The following is a 13,722-nucleotide window of genomic DNA, read 5'->3' as shown; positions in this document are numbered from 1 at the left end:
TTTTTTTTGTTGTTGTTTTTAATGGACACGAAAGAAAACGGGGGGGAAAACGTGGAAAACACGAGGAGTTGAGGCGGGAAAAGGGAGGAATTCTGGAATATTCCGAGATTCCAGGGCTCCCTGCAGCTCCGAGCCCCCAATCCCGCCGGGTCCCTCGGGCCATCCGAGGGGATTTTTGCCTCTTTTGGGGGTTTTTAACGGATACAAAAGAAAATTGGGGGGGGGAAAACATGGAAAAGACGAGGAGGAGGAAGGGACGGGGCAGAAAGGGTGGAATTCCAGAATATTCCAGCGCTCCCCACACACCTCCGACCCCCCAGATCCCACCGGGATTGCCTCTGGGAAAACAACCCCAAAAAAACCTGAAGGAGAAGAAGAAAAAGGAGGAGGAGGAGGAAAATCCAGAGAAAGAAACTCTGAGGGGGAAAGGGGGGAAAAAAGGGGGATAAAAAGGGAAAAAAGGGGGGGAAAGAGGAAAAAAAGGGGGGAGGAGGAAAAAAGGCAGGAAAATAAAAGGTGGGGAAAGGGGGAAGAAGAAAAAAAGGTGGGAAAAAAAAAAAAGGGAAAAAAGGGGGGGGAAAAAGGTGAGAAAACAAAATGGAGGAAAACAAAATGGCGGGAACAGAAAAAAGGCGGGAACAGGAAAAAAGCAGGAAAAGAAAAAAAGGCAGGAACAGGAAAAAGGTGGGAAAACAAAAAAAGGGAAAAGAAAAAAGGGCAGGAAAATAAAAAAAGGTGGAAAAAAAAGGCGGGGAAACAAAAAAAAGGCGGGAAAACAAAAAAAAAGGTGGGAAAATGAAAAAGGTGGGAACAGAAAATAGGTGGGAAACAAAAAAAGGCGGGAAAACAAAAAAGGGAAACAAAAAAAGGTGGGAACAGAAAAAGGGCAGGAAAACAGAAAAAGGTGGGAAAGCAAAAAAAGGTGGGAAAACAAAAAAGGCGGGAAGACAAAAAAGGGCAGGAACAGGAAAAGGGTGGGAAAATAAAAAAAAAGGTGGGAAAACAAAAAAAAGGGTGGGAACAGAAAAAAAGGGCAGGAACAGGAAAAAGGGTGGGAACAGAAAAAGAGATGAGAACAGGAAAAAGGTGGGGACAGAAAAAAGGTGGGAACAGGAAAAAGGTGGGAAAAGGAAAAAGGCGGGAAAACAAAAAAGGTGGGAAAAGGAAAAAGGCGGGAAAACAAAAAAAGGCGGGAAAAGAGGAGGGGAAAAAAACGTGAGGGGAAAAAAAGGGAAAAGAAAGGAAAAAAAGGGAAAAGAAAGGAAAAAAAGGGAAAAGAAAGAAAAAAAGGGAAAAGAAAGGAAAAAGGGAAAAGAAAGGAAAAAAAGGGAAAAGAAAGAAAAAAAAGGGAAAAGAAAGGAAAAAAAGGGAAAAGAAAGGAAAAAAGGGAAAAGAAAGAAAAAAAAGGGAAAAGAAAGGAAAAAAGGGAAAAGAAAGGAAAAAAAGGGAAAAGAAAGGAAAAAAAAGGGAAAAGAAAGGAAAAAAAGGGAAAAGAAAGGAAAAAAAGGGAAAAGAAAGAAAAAAAAGGGAAAAGAAAGGAAAAAAAAGGGAAAAGAAAGGAAAAAAAGGGAAAAGAAAGGAAAAAAAAGGGAAAAGAAAGGAAAAAAGGGAAAAGAAAGGAAAAAAAAGGGAAAAGAAAGGAAAAAAAGGGAAAAGAAAGGAAAAAAAAGGGAAAAAAAAAAAAGGCAGGGAAAAGAAGGAGGTGGGGTGAAAAGAAAAAAACCAAAAAGGCAGGCAAACCCCCCCCTCTCCTCCCCTCAGGGAGCCGTTTGGAGCATCAAGTTCCTCAGGAGTTTCTGGCGTCCCACCTCATAATCCTCCTCGTCCACGTTGACCAGCAGCTTGATGGCCTCGTGGCCCACGGCCTGTTTGAGCGAGTCCGTGATGAAGACGCCCTTGAGGGCCTCGAGCAGGGAGCCGTTGATGTAATCCCGCCAGAAGGCGTCCAGGTAGGTGAGCTCGGAGAACTTGATGTCGCAGATGATGGAGCCCAGGTCGCGGGACTTGAGGATGGTGTTGGCCTGGTTGAAGCGCTCGAACTGCCGCTCCAGGGGCTCCTGCTTGTTGGAGAAGACGTTGCCCTGCAGGGCGGAGTCGTGCTGGCAGTACTCGGCTCGCACCCGCAGGCGGATGTCTGGGAGGGGGGAGAGGGGGAAAAAATCCCAAAAATCAGGGAGCCCACCCTGAGATCTGGGGTTGTACCAAAATCCAGTTGGTTTCCTACCCTGAAATCCATTTTTTTACCATAATCAGGTTGGTTTCCTACCCTGAAATCCATTTTTTTACCATAATCAGGTTGGTTTCCTACCCTGAAATCCCTGTTTTTACCAAAATCAGGTTGGTTTCCTACCCTGAAATCCCTGTTTTTACCAAAATCCAGTTGGTTTCCTACCCTGAAATCCCTGGTTTTACCATAATCAAGTTGGTTTTCTACCCTGAAATCCCTGTTTTTACCAAAATCAGGTTGGTTTCCTACCCTGAAATCCCTGTTTTTACCAAAATCCAGTTGGTTTCCTACCCTGAAATCCATTTTTTTACCATAATCAGGTTGGTTTCCTACCCTGAAATCCCTGTTTTTACCAAATTCCAGTTGGTTTCCTACCCTGAAATCCCTGGTTTTACCATAATCAAGTTGGTTTTCTACCCTGAAATCCCTGTTTTTACCAAAATCAGGTTGGTTTCCTACCCTGAAATCCCTGTTTTTACCAAAATCCAGTTGGTTTCCTACCCTGAAATCCCTGGTTTTACCATAATCAAGTTGGTTTTCTACCCTGAAATCCCTGTTTTTACCAAAATCAGGTTGGTTTCCTACCCTGAAATCCCTGTTTTTACCAAAATCCAGTTGGTTTCCTACCCTGAAATCCCTGGTTTTACCATAATCAAGTTGGTTTTCTACCCTGAAATCCCTGTTTTTACCAAAATCCAGTTGGTTTCCTACCCTGAAATCCATTTTTTTACCATAATCAGGTTGGTTTCCTACCCTGAAATCCCTGTTTTTACCAAAATCAGGTTGGTTTCCTACCCTGAAATCCGTGTTTTTACCAAAATCCAGTTGGTTTCCTACCCTGAAATCCCTGTTTTTACCAAAATCCAGTTGGTTTCCTACCCTGAAATCCCTGTTTTTACCATAATCAGGTTGGTTTCCTACCCTGAAATCCCTGTTTTTACCAAAATCCAGTTGGTTTCCTACCCTGAAATCCATGTTTTTACCAAAATCAGGTTGGTTTCCTACCCTGAAATCCCTGTTTTTACCAAAATCCAGTTGGTTTCCTACCCTGAAATCCCTGGTTTTACCATAATCAAGTTGGTTTTCTACCCTGAAATCCCTGTTTTTACCAAAATCAGGTTGGTTTCCTACCCTGAAATCCATTTTTTTACCAAAATCAGGTTGGTTTCCTACCCTGAAATCCGTGTTTTTACCATAATCAGGTTGGTTTCCTACCCTGAAATCCCTGTTTTTACCAAAATCAAGTTGGTTTTCTACCCTGAAATCCCTGTTTTTACCAAAATCAGGTTGGTTTCCTACCCTGAAATCCGTGTTTTTACCAAAATCAGGTTGGTTTCCTACCCTGAAATCCATGTTTTTACCAAAATCAGGTTGGTTTCCTACCCTGAAATCCCTGTTTTTACCAAAATCCAGTTGGTTTCCTACCCTGAAATCCCTGTTTTTACCAAAATCAGGTTGGTTTCCTACCCTGAAATCCCTGGTTTTACCATAATCAAGTTGGTTTTCTACCCTGAAATCCCTGTTTTTACCAAAATCCAGTTGGTTTCCTACCCTGAAATCCCTGTTTTTACCAAAATCCAGTTGGTTTCCTACCCTGAAATCCCTGGTTTTACCATAATCAAGTTGGTTTCCTACCCTGAAATCCCTGGTTTTACCATAATCAAGTTGGTTTTCTACCCTGAAATCCCTGTTTTTACCAAAATCAGGTTGGTTTCCTACCCTGAAATCCATTTTTTTACCATAATCAGGTTGGTTTCCTACCCTGAAATCCGTGTTTTTACCAAAATCAGGTTGGTTTCCTACCCTGAAATCCCTGTTTTTACCATAATCAGGTTGGTTTCCTACCCTGAAATCCCTGTTTTTACCAAAATCCAGTTGGTTTCCTACCCTGAAATCCCTGGTTTTACCATAATCAAGTTGGTTTTCTACCCTGAAATCCCTGTTTTTACCAAAATCAGGTTGGTTTCCTACCCTGAAATCCCTGTTTTTACCATAATTGGGCCAGTTCCCTACCCTGAAATCTGTGTTTTTACCAAAATCAGGGGGGTTTCCTACCCTGAAATCCTTGTTTTTACCAAAATTGGGCCCCCCCAATCCCATTTCCCCCCTCAATCCCCTCACCACAGCCCTGTTTTCCCTTGGGATCCAATCCCCCCCTCCAACCCCAGGATTCCCCCCCAAATCTCATTTTCCCCCCAGTCCCTCACCACAGCTCTGTTTTCCCTTGGGATCCAACCCCCCCCAGTCCCAGATCCCCCCCAATCCCAGTTTTTCCCCCCCAATCCCAGTTTTTCCCCCCCAAACCCCATTTTCCCTCACCACAGGTCTGTTTTCCCTTGGGATCCAACCCCCCCAAATCCCAGTTTCCCTCACCACAGGTCTGTTTTCCCTTGGGATCCAACCCCCCCAAATCCCAGTTTCCCTCACCACAGGTCTGTTTTCCCTTGGGATCCAACCCCCCCAAATCCCAGTTTCCCTCACCACAGGTCTGTTTTCCCTTGGGATCCAACCCCCCCAATCCCAGTTTTTCCCCCCCCAATCCCAGTTTCCCCCCCCCAATCCCATTTTCCCTCACCACAGGTCTGTTTTTCCTTGGGATCCGGGGTCACCGACTTCCTCCTTTTCCGTTGGTTCCCGAGGAGGTTCCGGGCCCGGCCCGGGCGCTTCGGGCCCAGCTGGGGCCCCCCCGGGGGGCAGCACAGCGAGGGGTGGGGGGCAGGCACTGGGGGGCACAAGGGGGGGTCAGGGCACCCCAAATATACCCCACATTACAGGGGACCCCAAATATACCCCCCATTACAGGGGGACCCCAAATATACCCCCCCTTACACCCAAATATACCCCCCATTACAGGGGACCCCAAATCTCATCCCCAATTACCAGGGAATCCCAAATCTCACCCCCCGGGGGGCAGCACAGCGAGGGGTGGGGGGCAGGCACTGGGGGGACAAGGGGGGGTCAGGGCACCCCAAATATACCCCCCATTACAGGGGACCCCAAATATACCCCCCATTACACCCAAATACACCCCCCATTACAGGGGACCCCAAATCTCACCCCCTGTTAGAGGAGGACCCCAAATCTCACCCCCCTTACAGGGGGACCCCAAATCTCACCCCCATTACAGGGGGACCCCAAATATACTCCCCCTCACAGGGCACCCCAAATATACCCCCCATTACAGGGGGACTCCAAATGTCACCCCCATTACAGGGGGACCCCAAATCTCATCCCCCATTACAGGGGATCCCAAATCTCCTCCTCCATTACAGGGGGACCCCAAATGACCCCCCAAACCCCCCCCAGAGATCCAGGAATGGCCCCTACCACCCCAAACCTCGGGATCTCCCCCACCCCCCGAGCTGTGTCCCTGCATTCCCAGGGAACCCAGGGCTGGAAAATCGGGATAACCCCCCCCCCGAGGGTGACCCCAAATCCCAAATATTCCCCCCCCATGGCCCCCACCTGATTTTGGGGGGTGCCCCAGGCCGGGCGGGGCGTCCCCGGGGGCGCGGGGGGTGACGTAGCGGATGGACGTCTCCTCCAGGTACTTGTCCACCAGGTCCGGGCACACTGGGAACAACAACGGGAACACGGCGGGGAAACTCCATGGGGGGGTCGGGAACGGCCCCAAAACAACGGGATGGGGAGGGAGGGATTGTCCAGGGAGGGATTATCAGGGAAAAACTCCATGGGGGGGTCGGGAACGGCCCCAAAACAACGGGATGGGGAGGGAGGGATTGTCCAGGGAGGGATTGTCCAGGGATGGATTATCCAGGGAAAAACTCCATGGGGGGGTCGGGAACGGCCCCAAAACAACGGGATGGGGAGGGATTGTCCAGGGAGGGATTGTCCAGGGAGGGATTATCAAGGATTGTCCAGGGATGGACTGTCCAGGGATTGTCCAGGATGGATTGTCCAGGGAGGGATTATCAGGGAAAAACTCCATGGGGGGGTCGGGAACAGCCCCAAAACACCAGGAGAGGGAGGGGAGGGAGGGATTGTCCAGGGAGGGATTGTCCAGGGCAAAACTCCATGGGGGGGTCGGGAACGGCCCCAAAACAACGGGATGGGGAGGGAGGGATTGTCCAGGGAGGGATTATCAGGGAAAAACTCCTTGGGGGAGTCGGGAACGGCCCCAAAACACCAGGATGGGGAGGTATTGTCCAGGGAGGGATTGTCCAGGGAAAAACTCCATGGGGGGGTCGGGAACGGCCCCAAAACAACGGGATGGGGAGGGGAGGGCAGGGAGGGATTGTCCAGGGAGGGATTATCAGGGATTGTCCAGGGATTGTCCAGGAATGGACTGTCCAGGGATGGATTGTCCAGGGATTGTCCAGGGATTGTCCAGGGAGGGATTGTCCAGGGATTGTCCAGGGATTGTCCAGGGAGGGATTGTCCAGGGATTGTCCAGGCATTGTCCAGGGAGGGATTGTCCAGGGACTGTCCAGGAATGGACTGTCCAGGGATGGATTGTGCAGGGATTGTCCAGGATGGATTGTCTGTGGATGGACTGTCCAGGGATGGATTGTGCAGGGATTGTGCAGGGATTGTCCAGGATGGATTGTCCAGGGATTGTCCAGGGATGGATTGTGCAGGGACCGATTATCCAGGGATTGATCATCCAGGGATTATCCCAACACCTGGATTTGGAGTATCACACACACAATCCCATCCATCCCATCCAATCCCATCAATCCCATCCCATCAATCCCATCCCATCCCCCCCATCCCATCCCATCCCATCCCATCCCATCCCATCCCATCCCATATCACGATATCCCACTCACCGGGGCGCCACCTGAGGCTGACGTAGGGCAGCAGGGCGTGGCACTGACCCCACAGGGTATCACACTGACCCCACATGACCCCATATACTGTGACTCTGACCCCATATGTCATGACCCTGACCCCATATATCACGCCATGCCCACTCACCAGCCCGTCTCCGCTTGAGGCTGACGTAGGGCAGCAGGGCGTGGCACTGACCCCACAGGGTATCACACTGACCCCACATATGGTGACTCTGACCCCATATACCGTCACTCTGACCCCATATCTCACAATACCCCACTCACCAGCCCGTCTCCTCTTGAGGCTGACGTAGGGCAGCAGGTCGTGGCGGGTGATGATGCGCAGCAGCTGCAGCAGCTGGCGCAGGTTGGCACTGACCCCACAGGGTATCACACTGACCCCACATACCCCATATACCATCACTCTGACCCCATATATCACGCCATGCCCACTCACCAGCCCGTCTCCTCTTGAGGCTGACGTAGGGCAGCAGGTCGTGGCACTGACCCCACAGGGTATCACACTGACCCCACATACCCCATATACCGTGACCCTGACCCCATATCTCACGATACCCCACTCACCAGCCCGTCTCCTCTTGAGGCTGACGTAGGGCAGCAGGTCGTGGCACTGACCCCACATATCCCCATATATCATGACACTGACCCCATATATCATGACGCTGACCCTATATATGGTGACACTGACCCCATATCACACCATGCCCACTCACCAGCCCGTCTCCTCTTGAGGCTGACGTAGGGCAGCAGGTCGTGGCGGGTGATGATGCGCAGCAGCTGCAGCAGCTGGCGCAGGTTGGCACTGACCCCATATACTGTGACTCTGACCCCATATATCATGACCCTGACCCCATATATCACACCATGCCCACTCACCAGCCTGTCTCCTCTTGAGGCTGACATAGGGCAGCAGGGCGTGGCACTGACCCCACATATGGTGACACTGTCCCCACAGGGTATCACACTGACCCCACATGTCCCCATATATCACAACTGTGACCCCATATCACGATACCCCACTCACCAGCCCGTCTCCTCTTGAGGCTGACGTAGGGCAGCAGGGCGTGGCACTGACCCCACATATCCCCATATATCATGACACTGACCCTATATATCATGACGCTGACCCTATATATGGTGACACTGACCCCATATCACACCATGCCCACTCACCAGCCCGTCTCCTCTTGAGGCTGACGTAGGGCAGCAGGGCGTGGCGGGTGATGATGCGCAGCAGCTGCAGCAGCTGGCGCAGGTTGGCACTGACCCCACAGGGTATCACACTGACCCCACATACCCCATATACCATCACTCTGACCCCATATACCACACCATGCCCACTCACCAGCCCGTCTCCTCTTGAGGTTGACGTAGGGCAGCAGGTCGGGGCACTGACCCCACAGGGTATCACACTGACCCCACATATCCCATATACTGTCACTCTGACCCCATATCTCACGGTACCCCACTCACCAGCCCGTCTCCTCTTGAGGCTGACGTAGGGCAGCAGGTCATGGCACTGACCCCACATATGGTGACACTGTCCCCACAGGGTATCACACTGACCCCACATACCCCATATACCATGACTCTGACCCCATATATCACACCATGCCCACTCACCAGCCCGTCTCCTCTTGAGGCTGACGTAGGGCAGCAGGTCGTGGCGGGTGATGATGCGCAGCAGCTGCAGCAGCTGGCGCAGGTTGGCACTGACCCCATATACCATCACTCTCACCCCATATACCATCACTCTGACCCCATATCTCACGATACCCCACTCACCAGCCCGTCTCCTCTTGAGGCTGACGTAGGGCAGCAGGTCGTGGCGGGTGATGATGCGCAGCAGCTGCAGCAGCTGGCGCAGGTTGCTCTCGTCGCAGCGGCCCTGCCGCTCCAGGGCCAGCAGGAAGTCGCGCCCGCTGCGGATCCGGCCCCGCTCGGCCTCGTCCAGCACGTCGACGAAGAGGAAGGAGAGGACGCGCACGTCGCGGTGCGTCAGGTGGGCGCCCACGATGTCGAACATGCGGTGCAGGCTGTACAGGCCCTGCTCCCGCTCCCCGCGCTCCTCCGGCCACGACCAGGAGGAGGAGGAGGAGGAGGAGGAGGAGGAGGAGGGCGAGGAGGGCGAGGGCGGCGACGGCCCCGAGCGCTTGCGGTGGGAGGCCATGGCGGGGGGGGCCTGGAGAGGGGAGGGAGGGACGGGGTGGGGGGTCAGCTGGGATCCGGCACGAAAATCACTTCCCTGGGGATGGGGGGTGTGGGGTCAGCCCAGGATGCAGCCCGAAAATCCCTTCCCTGGGGATGGGGGGTGGAGGGTCAGACCAGGATCCAGCCCCCAAATCCCTTCCCTGGGGATGGGGGGTGATGAGTCAGCCCGGGATCCGGCCCTCAGATCCCTTCCCTGTGGATATGGGGTCAATGGGTCAGCCCGGGATCCATCCCTTCCCTGGGGATGGGGGGTGGTGGGTCAGCCTGAGATCCAGCCCGAAAATCCCTTCCCTCTGGATACAGGGTTAATGGATCAGGCCAGGATCCAGCCCTCAAATCCCTTCCCTAGGGATGGGGGGCGATGAGTCAGCCCGGGATCCGGCCCGAAAATCCCTTCCCTATGGATGGGGGGTGATGGGTCAGCCTGAGATCCAGCCCGAAAACCCCTTCCCTAGGGATGGGGGATTAAGGGATCAGCCCAGGATCCAGCCCTCAGATGCCTTCCCTAGGGATGGGGGATTAAGGGATCAGCCCAGAATCCACCTGGGAGAAGCCCTTCCCTCTGGATATGGGGTTTGGGGTTAAGGGATCAGCCCAGAATCCAGCCCTCAAATCCCTTCCCTGTGGATATGGGGTCAATGGGTCAGCCCAAAATCCATCCCTCAAATCCCTTCCCTGGGGATGTGGGGTTAAGGGATCAGCCCAGGATCCAGCCCTCAAATCCCTTCCCTAGGGATGTGGGGGTGATGGGTCAGCCCAAAATCCATCTGGGAGAAGCCCTTCTCTATGGATATGGGGTAATGGATCAACCCAGGATCCAGCCCTCAGATCCCTTCCCTAGAGATGGGGGGTTAAGGGATCACCCCAAAATCCACCTGGGAAAAGCCCTTTCCTATGATATGAGGTCAATGGATAAGCTCTCAAATCCCCTCCCTATGGATATGGGGTTTGGAGTTAAGGGATCAGCCCAGGATCCAGCCCTTCCCTCTGGATATGGGGTTTGGGGTTAATGGATCAGCCCAGAATCCATCCCTCAAATCCCTTCCCTCTGGATGTGGGGGTGATGGGTCAGGCCAAAGTCCATCCCTTCCCTCTGGATATGGGGTTTGGGGTCAATGGATGAGCCCAGAATCCAGCACCAGGCACCTCAAAAACAGGAAACTCCAGGAATCCCAAAAACAGGATCCTCAGCCAAAAACAAGGATCCCCAGACATCCCAAAAACAGGGATCCCAAGACATCCCAAAAACAGGATCCTCAGCCAAAAACAAGGATCCCCAGATATCCCAAAAAAAGGGATCCCCAGGCATCCCAAAAAGTGGGATCCTCAGCCAAAAACAAGGATCCCCAGATATCCCAAAAAAAGGGACATTCAGGCACCCCAAAAATTGGGATCCTCAGCCAAAAACAAGGATCCCAAGACATCCCAAAACCAGGGATTCCAAGATGTCCCAAAGAAAGGGATTTTCCCTCCAGGAACCGCTCCCAAAATCCCCCTAAATCCCAGGATTTTCCCTCAAGGAATTACTCCCAAAATCCCCCCAAATCCAGGGATTTTCCCTCAAGGAACTGCTCCCAAAATCCCCCCAAATCCCGGGATTTTCCCTCCAGGAATTGCTCCCAAAATCCCCCCAAATCCCGGGATTTTCCCTCCAGGAATTGCTCCCAAAATCCCCCCAAATCCCGGGATTTTCCCTCCAGGAATTGCTCCCAAAATCCCCCCAAATCCCGGGATTTTCCCTCCAGGAATTGCTCCCAAAATCCCCCCAAATCCCGCGATTTTCCCTCAAGGAATTGCTCCCAAAATCCCCCCAAATCCCGGGATTTTCCCTCCAGGAACTGCTCCCAAAATCCCCCCAAATCCCAGGATTTTCCCTCCAGGAACTGCTCCCAAAATCCCCCCAAATCCCAGGATTTTCTCTCCAGGAATGCCACAAATTCCAGGGCTGCTCCGAGGTGGGAATTCCCAAGGCCTGCCCGGATCCCAGCCCTGGATTCCCCCCAATCCCCTTTTCCAAGGTGGGAATTCCCGAGGCCTGCCCGGATCCCAGCCCTGGATTCCCCCCAATCCCCTTTTCCAAGGCTGGGCTGGGCTTCCCAAAGTTTTCCAGAGGGGGATGATCAGCCCCAGTCGGGAGAACCGGCTCAGGCACAGCAGGAGAATCCATGGGGAGCCCCTCTGGATCCATCCCGAGCCTCTGGATCCATCCTGAGTCCCTCTGGATCCATGGGGAGCCCCTCTGGATCCATCCTGAGCTTCCCTGGATCCATCCTGAGCCTCTGGATCCATCCTGAGCCCCTCTGGATTCACCCTGAGCCCCTCTGGATCCATCCTGACCCTCTGGATCCATCCTGAGCCTCTGGATCCATCCTGACCCTCCTTAGATCCATCCTGAGCTTCTCCAGATCCATCCTGAGCCCCTCTGGATTCATCCTGAGCTTCTCCACATCCATCCCAAGCCTCCTTGGATCCATCTCAAGCCCCTCTGGATCCAACCTGACCCTCCTTAGATCCATCCTGAGCTTCTCCAGATCCATCCCAACCATCTCCAGATCCATCCTGACCCTCTGGATCCATCCTGACCCTCCCCTGGACCCATCCCAACCCTCTCCGGATCCATCCCAACCACTCCAGATCCATCCCAATCCTCTCTGGATCCATCCCGACCCTCTGGATCCATCCCAATGCTCTCCAGCTCCAACCTGAGCCCCCCTGGATCCATCCCGAGCTTCCCTGGATCCATCCTGAGCTTCCCTGGATCCATCCTGAGCTTCTCCAGATCCATCCTGACCCTCTGGATCCATCCTGAGCCTCCCTGGATCCATCCTGAGCCCCTCTGGATCCATCCCAACCATCTCCAGATCCATCCTGAGCTTCCCTGGATCCATCCTGACCCTCCAGATCCATCCCAATCCTCTCCTGGATCCACCTCAAGCCCCTCTGGATCCAGCCCAATCCTCTCCAGATCCATCCTGACCCTCTGGATCCATCCTGAGCCTCCCTGGATCCATCCTGAGCCCCTCTGGATCCATCCCAACCATCTCCAGATCCATCCTGAGCTTCCCTGGATCTATCCTGACCCTCCAGATCCATCCCAATCCTCTCCTGGATCCACCTCAAGCCCCTCTGGATCCAGCCCAATCCTCTCCAGATCCATCCTGACCCTCTGGATCCATCCTGAGCCTCTCCTGGATCCACCTGAAGTCCCTCTGGATCCATCCCAATCCTCTCCAGATCCATCCCAACTCCCCAGATCCATCCTGAGCTTCCCTGGATCCATCCTGACCCTCTGGATCCATCCTGAGCTTCTCCAGAGCCATCCTGACCCTCTGGATCCATCTCAAGCCCCTCTGGATCCATCCTGACCTTCTCCAAACCCATCCCAACCCTCTGGATCCATCCTGAACCTCCCTGGATCCATCCTGAGCTTCTCCAGGTCCATCCCGACCCCCCCAGATCCATCCTGAACCTCCCTGGATCCATCCTGAGCTTCTCCAAGTCCATCCCAAGCCCCCTCAGATCCATCCAGAGCCCCTCTGGATCCATCCTGACCCTCTGGATCCATCTCAAGCTCCTCTGGATCCATCCTGAGCTCCTCCACATCCATCCTGAGCTTCTCCAGATCCACCCTGACCCTCTGGATCCATCCCAATCCTCTCTGGATCCATCCTGACCCTCTGGATCTATCCCAACCCTCTCCAGATCCATCCCAACCCTCTCCAGCTCCATCCCAACCCTCTCTGGATCCATCCCAACCCTCTCTGAATCCATCCCCACCCTCTCCAGATCCATCCCCACCCTCTCCAACTCCATCCCCACCCTCTCTGGATCCATCCCAACCCTCTCTGGATCCATCCCAACCATCCCCAGGTCCATCCTGACCCTCCAGATCCATCCCAACCCTCTCTGGATCCATCCCAACCCTCTCCAGATCCATCCCAACCCTCTCCAGATCCATCCCAACCCTCTCTGGATCCATCCCAACCCTCTCCAGATCCACCCCAACCCTCTCCGGATCCATCCCAACCCTCTCCAGATCCATCCCAACCCTCTCCAGATCCATCCCAACCATCCCTGGATCCATCCCAACCCTCTCTGGATCCATCCCAACCCTCTCCAGATCCACCCCAACCCTCTCCAGATCCATCCCAACCCTCTCCGGATCCATCCCAACCCTCTCCAGATCCATCCCAACCATCCCTGGATCCATCCCAACCCTCTCTGGATCCATCCCAACCCTCTCCGGATCCATCCCAACCCTCTCCAGATCCATCCCAACCCTCTCCAGATCCATCCCCACCCTCTCCAACTCCATCCCCACCCTCTCTGGATCCATCCCAACCCTCTCTGGATCCATCCCAACCATCCCCAGGTCCATCCTGACCCTCCAGATCCATCCCAACCCTCTCTGGATCCATCCCAACCCTCTCCAGATCCACCCCAACCCTCTCCAGATCCATCCCAACCCTC

The 13,722-nt window shown here is 53.4% G+C and overlaps 1 protein-coding gene and 1 long non-coding RNA gene across 3 annotated transcripts; both read right to left on the bottom strand.

The window, feature by feature from the left end:
* Positions 1-1,650: 1,650 nt before the first annotated feature.
* LOC127465444 (death effector domain-containing protein-like) lies at positions 1,651-10,163 on the bottom strand. The gene is made up of 5 exons (XM_051775925.1): positions 10,063-10,163; positions 8,827-9,516; positions 5,693-5,800; positions 4,803-4,949; positions 1,651-2,134 (listed from the first exon to the last, which is right to left on the bottom strand). Exons 2-5 carry the CDS (start codon positions 9,209-9,211, stop codon positions 1,758-1,760), a joined length of 1,017 nt encoding a protein of 338 aa, XP_051631885.1. The 5' UTR covers positions 9,212-9,516; positions 10,063-10,163; the 3' UTR covers positions 1,651-1,757.
* A 1,274-nt stretch (positions 10,164-11,437) lies between these two features.
* LOC127465436 (uncharacterized) lies at positions 11,438-12,764 on the bottom strand. 2 transcript variants are annotated; one of them, XR_007902196.1, is made up of 3 exons: positions 12,701-12,764; positions 11,955-12,166; positions 11,438-11,563 (listed from the first exon to the last, which is right to left on the bottom strand). It is a non-coding gene; the product is annotated as an uncharacterized LOC127465436 (long non-coding RNA). The 2 variants fall into 2 exon arrangements; XR_007902195.1 differs by having other exon boundaries at positions 11,469-11,523.
* Between the last annotated feature and the right edge of the window lie 958 nt (positions 12,765-13,722).

The sequence above is a fragment of the Manacus candei genome, unplaced genomic scaffold (genome assembly GCF_025592945.1).
Source record: "Manacus candei isolate 608988 ecotype Guabito, Panama unplaced genomic scaffold, ASM2559294v1 h1tg000394l, whole genome shotgun sequence".
In the NCBI taxonomy this organism is placed as follows: domain Eukaryota; kingdom Metazoa; phylum Chordata; class Aves; order Passeriformes; family Pipridae; genus Manacus; species Manacus candei.
Note: the sequence above shows the minus strand (reverse complement) of the source record. Positions and strands in the feature narration are given on the sequence as shown.